General features: G+C 51.1%; 1 protein-coding gene across 1 annotated transcript; it reads left to right on the top strand.

Annotated features, from left to right (window-relative positions):
• The first annotated feature begins 526 nt into the window (after nucleotides 1–526).
• CIAO3 (cytosolic iron-sulfur assembly component 3) lies at nucleotides 527–10,257 on the top strand. Its single transcript, XM_027905431.1, has 11 exons — nucleotides 527–634; nucleotides 1,837–1,932; nucleotides 3,027–3,170; nucleotides 3,402–3,534; nucleotides 4,148–4,282; nucleotides 4,564–4,682; nucleotides 6,037–6,166; nucleotides 6,399–6,471; nucleotides 7,959–8,093; nucleotides 8,808–8,965; nucleotides 9,667–10,257. The coding sequence occupies exons 1-11, from the start codon at nucleotides 569–571 to the stop codon at nucleotides 9,900–9,902; spliced, it is 1,425 nt and encodes a 474-aa protein (XP_027761232.1). The 5' UTR covers nucleotides 527–568; the 3' UTR covers nucleotides 9,903–10,257.
• The last annotated feature ends 440 nt before the right edge of the window (nucleotides 10,258–10,697 follow it).

The raw sequence follows: 10,697 nt of genomic DNA on the forward strand, positions 1-10,697 counted from the left end.
GGCACAGGGTGGGGCTGTTGGGGTGTCCTGTGAGGGGCCAGGAGCAGGACTGGACGATCCTGATGATGCCCAGGTTGTGTTTTGATCCCTGCCTGGGCCGATCCCTTCGGAGTTTTGGGGGTCGCTCCCAGCTCAGCCCATCCCACCGTTCTGGGACCGTCAAAGCGCTCCTCAACCAGCACCTCCCACCCAGGTGCCTCAGGGCGCTCCCACAGACAGTGCAATGAGATTTTTTTTTTGTTAAACAAACCCCCCGTTCATACACATGGCGTGCAATTCCGCCAGACCCCAAATTCCCCAATCTGCGAACCAGAAAACATCGAATTCTCCACACAGACACACACACACACACACACACACCCCCCCACATCCCGGCCAGCACCACGGGAACACCTCGAACGATCGCGCCGCCGCTTATCCCCGCTGGAAATCCCGTACATCAAATTATCTCTTTAAAAATAAATAAATAAATAAATAAATAAATAAATAAATAAATAAATAAATAAATAAATAAATCGATCCCGCCGCGCTTTACGGCAGCGTGGCGGTTTTGCAGCAGGGGCCGGCCATGGCGGGCCGGTTCAGCGGGGTCCTGCAGCTCACCGAGCTCGACGATTTCATCGCCCCCTCGCAGGTGGGTTCGGGACGAGGGATTTCCCGGGGCCGGGCCGTGCCAGGCAATGCCCTGGCACCCGCGGGGAAGGGGCGAACGCGGCCCTCAGGGGGTTGGGATGGGGTGTGGGGATGGTGACCGTCACCTCCTGTCCTCCCCCCTCAGGCACCGCGGCTGCTGCGGGGGATGGGGAAAAGGGGGAATAAATGGATATTCCTCGCTGCCCCTCGCAGGGGACAGGCAGGAATTTCAAACCAGATCCTGATTTGGGCCCTTCCCTGTAAAATCGTAACCCTGAAGGAGGTCCCTGTCACCCGGGGCGCCCGCACAGAGGCTGTGCCAGCGAGGAGGGGCAGCCCGGCTGCTCCCAGAGGCTCCGGCCGCTGGAAAAGTGCAAAATATTGACCCTGGAGAGCAAAACGTTGACCCTGGAGTGCCAAAATACTCATCCTTGGAGCGTGCAAGATATTAACCCTGGATGTATTTGCTGACAAGCACCGCGGGAAAACCACCCTGAAATGGGCTCAGTGGGATGGGGAGTGACGAGCCCTGCTCGTTCTCCCCGGAGTCCTTGGGTTTCCAGGGGAATTTCTTCCCGGTTTGCGTTTCGGGGAGGGGTCGCTGCAGAACCGAGGAGTTCTCTGAATCCCGCGAAGGGCAGGGGATGCAGGGGAGGTGAGTGAGTTTTTTGGCAGAGCAGCCGGGGCTGGAGCGGCAGGACGAGCAGTCGGGCGGTGCCTGAATAATGAAAACGGCACAAAATGCAAAAAAAAAAACCAAAAAAACAACACCAAAACACCCAGGACTCCACCCTGGAACAGCACGGGGAACGGGAAGTGGCCCGAGATGCTCCTCAGGGGCTCTTTGCCAGGAATTAAAGTTCCCTGGCACGGGACGTGTGCTCGGACCACTCCTCCCATATGGGAGAGGGTGGGCTGAGCCTGGGGAGGAGGGTCTGGCCACGGGCTGCTCTGTCAGAGCCCTAAATCCGAGCTGAGATCCTCCAGAAAGAGCAGCAAAGGCATCCCCAGCTTTTGGGCTGATGCTGGAAAGGTGTTCTTTCTGTTCGAAAGGGGTAAGGAGCCTTTCCTTGGGCGATTTCTTACAGTTTTGAAGGGAGAGGAGTTGGATCCATCCCGGACTGGTGCCTGATCGTTCCATTTCTGTGACACCAACCTCTGGGGTGCTCATCTCCTCACTTGGGGGCTTTCTTGCTCTTTCAGGAATGTATCAAACCTGTCAAGGTGGAAAAACAGGCTGGAAAAGCAGCAGCAAAGATCAGGATCGAGGCAGACGGGAGCTACTTCCAGATCGACCAGGTAGGTGGGAATTTGATCATTTGTTGTGTAAAACACCCAGAAAAATGAGTGTATTTTAACTGTTTGAACACTTAATGCCTCAAAGAGAACCAAGATGATAGAAAAGTGTCCCTGCTGCTGGCAGCATTCTTGTGATTTTTTCCCAAAGTCTGACTTTTTGATTTCTAAGCAGCAGTCCCAATTTCTTGTCAGTTTTACGCTCTGAAACATTGAGATTAATCGGTGATGATTTTCAGTTTATCAGTTATCAATTTATTACGTTTTAATTTGTGAGCATTTTAATTTAGAAATTAATTTATAAGCAGTGATTTTATAAGCAGTAATTCCAATTTTGTGACAGTTTTATGCTCTAAAACACATTAATCAGTGATTTTCAATGTTAGAGCAGTAAAGCTGAGAAGTTTATTTTGCCATCAGTCCTTAAGGATCAACAATTCCAGGTTATTTGGGACAATGCCTTTTATGCTCACTCTTCAAGAGATTCAATTGGATATTTTTAGTAAATCTTACTCTGATTTTTTTTTAATAATATTTCAAATTATTTTTCAAATATCCTGCTGAATTCATAAGTCTCCTTCCAAAATTCCTGCTGAGTTTTGCAGAACAGTTTCCCTGTTTTCACAGAAAATTTTGGCATTGCTCAGTTAACCAAGCTGGGAATTCATCTGGGAATGATACTTTAGGCAGAGAGTGACCTTTTGACCTAAAGAAAGGAGGATACAGCACTTCCAGAGGGGTCTGGTTTCTTATTTTATAGTATTAATAGCACCTAATTGCTCTGCCTGTTCCTGGCTTTATCCAGGAGTGATAATTAGAGGAGAATCTCAGGGGAAAACCAGCTTATTCAGGTCAGACATCATGAAAACACTTTCCTTCCAGTGACAAGCCTGTCTGGGATGACTCTTTCCATCTCTGTGCCAAACAATCCTATTAAAACCAGCAAGTTCAGGTGTCTTCCACCCCATCTGACTAAAACCAAATCTCCTTTCAGTGGTGGTGAACAAGAGCACCGTCTTTGGTCCTGTTTGTGGGGAAGGTGGGAAAGCATCTCCTGGGTGAGCCCAGAGCTGAGTGTGTGCCCTGTTTCCTTGTAGGATGGGGGAGCACAGAAGCTGGAAAAGGCCAAAATCACCCTGAACGACTGCCTGGCCTGCAGTGGCTGCATCACCTCAGCAGAGAGTGTGCTCATCACCCAGCAGAGCCACGAGGAGCTGTGCAGAGTGCTGGCTGGCAACAAGGTGGGCCCCAGGCTGTGGCATCTGCACAGAGAAGGGGGGAAAACAAACAGCCAAACGCAGTTCCAGAGCCCTGAGGGTGTTTTTGGTGCACCCTCGTGGGTTGTTCTCACTTTTAAAAAGTTTTCAGGGGCTTTATGGGTGAGCTACTGACTGAAGAGTTAATGTGTGAGGTACTTTCTGGTGCTCCTGGGCCACACTGTCTGACAGTGGTTCTGTTTGGTTTTATCCAAGGCTGCTGCTCCCAACGAACAGAAATTGGTGGTGGTCTCTGTTTCCCCTCAGTCCAGAGCTTCCCTGGCTGCCAAGTGTAAAATGGGTGTTCTGGAAACAGCCAAGAAGCTGACAACCTTCCTGAAGAGTTTAGGCAAGTGTGGGATCGTTGTGTTACCCCAGAGGGGCTCTGGGGGGGGGCTGTCAAACAGGGTTTGAGACCCCAGGGTTGAGGGGATTTAACCCCCAAACTGTCCACAACTTCAGCCACAGAATAAACTTGGAGGGACTTCTTATAGGGGCAGATAGTGCCAGGACAAGGGGGAATGGATTTAAACTGCCAGAGAGATGGGAGACTGGAGAGAAATCCTTCCCTGTGAGGGTGGGCAGGCCCTGGCACAGGTTGCCCAGAGAAGCTGTGGCTGCCCCATCCCTGGAAGTGTCCAAGGCCATGTTGGAGCAACCTGGGCCAGTGGAAGGTGTCCCTGCCCATGGCAGGGGGTGGATTAACTGACCTTTAAAGTCCTTTCGGACCCAAACCATCCCTGATTCTATGAAACCTGTTAAGGACCATTAACAGGAACTTTCCATTTTAGATTTGCAGCTCTCCTGTCACTTTTGCTCTTGGTCTGTGCTGGTGTGTTGGGGGAAAAGGCTCCCTCTCAGCTGCAGGGAGGGGGTGCCTGGAAATAAATCGAAATCTGGCTTAACTGGAGGCTTTTTGCTGCGTCTCTCCTGTGGCTCTAACCTGATGCTGTCCTGCCTAGGTGTGCACTATGTTTTCGACACAACTTTCTCCAGAAACTTCAGCCTGCTGGAGAGCCAGCGGGAGTTCGTGAGGCGCTTCCGCAGGCAAAACGAGGACAGAGGGGCCCTGCCAATGCTGGCCTCTGCCTGCCCAGGTATGCAGGGAGTTACAGCTGGCTCTGAGAGTCACAGAGCTGGGCAGAAAGGCTGCATTTCCCTGGAAGATTGTTCCCTTCAGCACAGAGAAAGAGCTCGGTGTTAACAGCAAGGCTTATGCAGCTGCCCGAGGATCTTGGTGAATCTTTTGCTTTCTGTGCTGGGCTGAGGCTCAGAATGGTTATTAATGAGTGCTAAGCCTGAGGCTGAGGGGAGGATGGGCAAGCTAAAGGCCTGCTTGTGGCTTTTCAGTTTAATTTGCTAATTCCATTCTCTCCAGGTTGGATCTGCTACGCAGAGAAAACCCACGGCAGCTTCATCATCCCCTACATCAGCACCACCAAGTCTCCCCAGCAGGTCATGGGCTCCTTGGTCAAGGGCTATTTTGCAGAGCAGCAGGTAAAGGTCTAAAAAATGCTATTCCTGATGGAAAACCACTCAAATTGAACACTTTAGGCTGATTTTTTTTCTTCTCTTTTGCTACATGTTATCCACGTTTAAAGGTAAAAATCACCTTGCAGAAGGTTACAAAGCCAGAATCTTCCTCACTTCTGTTTTATCTAAGGAGAAGCTCATAACTAGGGCACAACACACTGAGCATGTGCCGCAGGGGTTAATTAAAACCTCTGTGTGTTATTTGGGAAGGCTGGAGAAGCTCCTTTATCAGTGTCTTTGTGCTCCCATCTTGTCTGGGTCTGGTTTTTCATGCTGGGGAGTAACTTCACATCAGCTCCCCTCAGCCAAGGCCTCAGCCAGTGCTTACGTGCAGATCATGTCTTGTCTAAAAACAACTCCCTCGTTCCCAACTTGATGTTCTGTTGCAGTTGGATGTAGTTCTGTCCTCAGTCTGTAACCCCTGGAGTCTTTCCAAGAGTGAGTTTGATATTCACAGCCTGGAGTTATGCAAATAGCCCAGATTTGTCCTGTAAGGAACTTAAGCACCACTTCTGGCTCTGTGATTAATTGTCCTCTAACAAGCACTGCTTTAACACTTGCATTAAGGAGGTGCTGACATTGCATATTTGTTACAAAAAATTGGCAGCTACTGAGAGTATTTGGCACGAGGGACTCAAACAATGGCCTGGAGTCAATGACTTGTTTCCCTGGCCTGTGTTTATTTCTTGGATCATCCTGAGGTTTTTGTCTGACTCCAGATCGTGCTCCAGCTGCTGATCAGGGGCTGACTTTTGGGAGCATGGAGGAAACATTTTCCCTGAGTGCTTCATTAGGGATTCACCTCTCTGCCTGACTTTGGATCATCTGCACTGGGATGGGGGGAAACTTCCAGTGCCTGAAGGAGCTGACAGGAAGGATGGACACAGACTGTTCACAAGGGCCTGGGGGGACAGGAACACAGGGAATGGCTTCCCACTGCCAGAGGGCAGGGTTAGATGGGAGACTGGAGAGAAATCCTTCCCTGTGAGGGTGGGGAGGCCCTGGCACAGGTTACCCAGAGAAGCTGTGGCTGCCCCATCCCTGGAAGTCCCTTCCAACCCAAACCATTCCAGGACTCCATGAAACCTGTAAAGGCCCAAACTGCTGACACTTGCTACAAACTGAAATTGGCTTCTAGGAGAGAAATAATTTCATGTGTATATAAATATATATATAAATATTCAGTAAGAACGGGGATTATTTCCAGGGGCACGGTGGCATTAATTTCACCATTCTCATTTATAGCTGGAAAACACCTCCCCCTCAGGACAGGTGGGATTTTGGCTGATCCAACTGCCCAGCTTTGTCTTTCTTGCAGCACCTGACCCCTGACCAGATCTACCACGTCACAGTGATGCCCTGTTATGACAAAAAGCTCGAGGCCTCCAGGCCGGACTTTTTCAACCAGCAGTACCAAACCAGGGATGTGGACTGTGTGATCACCACAGGTAAGAGCCACAGGGAGTCAACTCATTCTGGCAGCCTCAGAGCCAAGGGTTTCCTAGTTTTACTGTCCCTTTGTCTCTGAGAGAGGCTGTAGGGGATGAATATTGATGTATATTTACACTCTAACAGTGCAAATCACACCCTGCTAAAAATGCAGGTGCAGCCTTAGGTCCTGGTCTGTTTGTTTTCCTTTATCCCCAGAATAAGGACTATTTCTGGCTGGTTCTGTTTTAGGAGAAGTGCTGAAGCTGTTGGAGCAAGAAGGAGTGTCTCTCCCAGACGTAGATCCTGCTCCCTTGGATACCATGTAAGAACAGAACCTCATCCCAGTCCTGTTCTCTGTCATCCAGTGTTTACAGAGTTCTTCACTGAACTCCCCCCTCTAACCCTGCCATCCCCCCTTGTCCTGGCACTCCAAATCCTGATGGGGGTCCTTCTCCACCTTCCCTGTAACCCCTTCAGACCCTGGAGTCCCAAAAGCACCACTTCACGCAGTGTCAACACACCCTTATCTTCTCCCACCTGCTTTTTGTTACACCCCGAACAGAAACCCGAGGGGAAAAGACGATCCACAGGTGTTTGCCTTCCCTTAGGGAACGACAGTCTGGAAGTGTCAGTTCTAACAGGGAACTGAACATCTGATTACCTGATAAAGATCTCTGGGCAGCTGCTCAGGGGAACACTGTGGGGGCCTCGTGCTGGGGATGAGCAAGTGCCTCCCCAGCCTCCTGGGGCTCCCACGTTCCTCAGGGATCGTCTGGCTCCAAACAGCACGTATTCCTTGGGAACTGGAGCCTGCCCACGAGCAGCCCAAGGCCTGTTGTTGTGCTTTATCCCCCAGCACGTGGAAAAGCCCATTAAGGCTATTACATTTGGCAGCAAGGATGGGCTGAAGTGCCAGAAATCCCAGGAGTTTCGCTGGGATAACCATTCCTGGCAGCGTCCCTGGGGGAGAGGAGCTGTACGTGAGGGCAGACACACAGGGGGTGGGATGGGGCTCAGTTCCTGTAAACAACAGCAAATTAAAAATACTTCCTGCAGCCTCAACTGGGCCTTCAGCAGCTCTTCCACAGCAGAGATTTTATCTGCCAGAGGCAACAGCTTCCATTGGACTCGAAGCTTTGGCCCCGGTTCAAGTGTTTTCCTCTCTGCAGCTGTCAGGGGGAGAATCCAAGTGTCACTGCCTGAGCAGGGCTGCAGAGAGATCCCTCAGCTCCTTATCCTCTGCTAACAAAAGCTATTGTTGTGGCTTCCACGTGTGGATCTGTTCCTGAGGAACACTGCCACGCTCTCTGCAGAGCTGGTGGAGTTCCTGGCGTGCCAGGGAGATGGGACTGGCTGTGCAGAGCTGCAGTCCCAGAACTGCTAGTGACAGAGTCGTTCAAAAACGTGGTGAACATCAACCAGGATCCTGCTGAAACAGCCATGGAGGGAGCAGAAGTCCTGGCACTGCTAGAACCCTGGGCTGGTTTGGGTTGGAAGGACCTTAAAGCTCATCCAGTGCCACCCCCAGGGACACCTTCCACTGTCCCAGGTCGCTCCAAGCCCTGTCCAGCCTGGCCTTGGACACTTCAGGGGTGGGGCAGCCACAACCTGTGGCACTGTTTCCAGGGTTAAACCTGCTGGTCTCTGGGGTTATGAACTGGTTCCCAGAGAAAGGGAAAAGCTGGAGCTCAAAGGGAGCCGGTTTGTGGTGTCTTCTGCTGTTCCTCAATCCCCTGGCCCTCTGTGTTTGTGTTGGCTGTTTGTTTTCCCAGAGGTGCCCCTGAAGGTGCTGCTCTCTCCCTCCCCCAGGCTCAGCAGTGCAGCAGAGGAGCTCAGCACCCACCCTGGAGGGGGCTCGGGGGGGTACCTGGAGCACATTTACAGACACGCAGCCAAGGAGCTCTTTGGGATTCACGTGGACACCATTGAGTACAAACCTCTCAAGTAAGAACCTGGAAATCCTACAGAAACCACTGGGTTTTTTTGGAATTCTGTCCACTAATTATTGATCACAGGAAAAAAAAAACCCTTGTGTGAGGGCTTTGGGGCTCTGTTTACTCTACAGTGAGACAGAAAACAAGTCACATGAGTTTGGGCATTGAGGCACATTCACCTGAGGTTCCAGAATTCTACCTTCCCAGTTCTAACTTAATGTATCATTTGTAATTAGTTGTATCCCTGATGAGCAACATTTATGTTCAGGATTCCCTGGTCCAGGAAGCAGAAGAAACAGTCCTGATATGAAATACGTGATAAAAACCAAATTACTTACTTTTTTTATCAGGAACAGGTATTCCCACTAACCTTTGGAGTCTGGAATCCTTCAGTCTTGGTTTGCTCCCTGGTTTTATGGTCCATTGCAAGTTAAAAATTCCCTCAGTGGCTTCAGGTCTGTCACAGTGAAAGGCTCCATTTGCTGAGCTTTTCAGGATTTATTCAGCACAGGTGCCCTTCAGCAAACTCTGCTCAGGTGGCAGCTCCTCAAACAAGCCCGGAGAAGGATCTGGGAGGAGTTCCTTCATATTTTGTTTGGGTGGCAAAGAACTAGGACAGCTCTTAATTAAGATCCACAGAGAACTTGGGTTTAGCTCAGGGCCCTTTGAAGTTTAAAATAGAAGTTCATTTGGGTAAGACATTTCCTCTGCTCTGGTTCCTCAGAAACAAGGACTTCCAGGAGGTGACTCTGCAGAGGGATGGGGAAGTGCTGCTCCAGTTTGCTCTGGCTTACGGATTTCGGAACATCCAGAACCTGGTGCAGAAGCTGAAACGGGGGAAGTCGCCCTATCACTACGTGGAGGTCATGGCCTGTCCCTCAGGTGGGGCTGTCAGGGCTGCACTGCTTTGAAGGAGGGTTTCCTGAGTTTTCTTTGGTACCTGAGGGGATTTTTTCCCCTAAAATTGCACAGAACTGACCGTTACACTTTCAGAAAATGTTGCTGTGACTGGTGGAGAAATTCTCTGCCTCCCTGTTTTATCCCATTTTCCACTTAGTTTCCTTTCCCTCCCTCCTGGCTCTCTTGGAATCAGCCAGCAGGGAGCAGGGGCAGCTTGATCCCAGCCTGGGCTGATGCCAAGGGGCCACTTTTGGCACTTGGAAGCCACTTGGAGGCTCCCTCCCGAGGGTCTGCACAGCCCCAGCGCCTGACACTGCTCTGGGCAGCCTGTCACTGCACAGCTCAGCCCCCAGCACCCCAGAGCACATCCCAGGCACCTTTCCCTTGCTCCAAAGCTGTGGCTCCAGGCCTGGATTCACCTGGAGTGTGCTCTGACCCTTTTCTGGAGGTGGGAGATAAGGGCTGGAGCTCCTGGCGCGTTCCCAGCTGGCCACAGGCACAGCCAAGATCTCCCTGCCCTGTGGCCCTGCTGCTGGGAGATAACTGGGAGTAAACCTCCCTTCTGCTGGTGTTTGCAGTTCTGTAAGTGTCTGCAGAGTACATTAACTGTAGTTTTTCGTTGGGATTTTCTTGCTGAAGCTCAAGTCCCTTCTCCCCTCGCTTTCCCCCCGTTGTCGCCGCAGGTTGTTTGAACGGAGGAGGGCAGATCAAGCTGGAGGGGGAACCCAAGGACAGGCTGCAGCACGTGGAGAGGCTGTATGAGTCGCCAAAGGCCGAGATTCCAGAGGAGAACCAGGCTGTGGCTGAGCTCTACGAGCACTGGCTGGGGGGCAGGGACTCGGAGAAGGCTGTGGGAACGCTGCACACGGAGTATCACCCCGTGGAGAAAGCAAACACGGGCCTCAACATCAAGTGGTGAACACTGGCCAGCCCAGAGACACTCCCTCAGTGCCTTTTGAACCCCAGATCTATTTATGATTCTCCAAGGACAGCTGAAGTTCTGTGAAATTCCTGCCTCTGGGAAGGAGAAGATGGGAATGGTCATGGAGCCCACCACTCATAATTCCTTCAGCCTAATAACTATTGAAGTGATGTAAATAAAACCCAAACACCGACTTAAAACTCATGTTGAAAGAAGCAGAAATGCATCCCAGCCTCTGCACAGTCTCCATGGGCTGAATCTGCCCTCCCTTTGCCACCCTATTCCTACCAGAAGTGATGAATTTAAGGTGCCAAGGGATGTGGCTCAGGGCAGGATTCGGCCTCTCTGGGATGGGTTTATCCCACAGCACAATATTCCTCATCCAGGCCTTGCAGCATTGGCACAGCACCCACTGTTATGGCTGCCTCTGCTGGAACATCCTCATTTAATTAGAAATGGCCTAATTAGGCCTTGGGGTTCTACATTTCTCTGCCCCGGGGGGCAGCTGCAGGTTCTGTGCCCTCAGGAGGGTTCCAGCAGCCTGGGAGCAGCTCTGGGGCTGCTTTGCTTCCTGTGAGATGGGACTGCAATGAATGTTGAAGAGAAACCTTGGGATTTTGTTTCCTTTCATTATAATAATAATTATCTGTACTGTGGGCAATCACATCTCTCTCCGTATCCAGCCCAGGCCGATCTGTGTCCATACCCTGGGCACAGAATTCCAGAATCCCAGAGGTTGGAAAAGCCCTCCCAGCCCATGGAGTCCCCCCTGTTCCCCCAGCCCAGAGCACT

This window comes from Empidonax traillii, unplaced genomic scaffold (assembly GCF_003031625.1).
Source record: "Empidonax traillii isolate 1590-97213 ecotype Southwest subspecies unplaced genomic scaffold, ASM303162v1 scaffold1155:size169172, whole genome shotgun sequence".
Classification (NCBI taxonomy): Eukaryota; Metazoa; Chordata; class Aves; order Passeriformes; family Tyrannidae; genus Empidonax; species Empidonax traillii.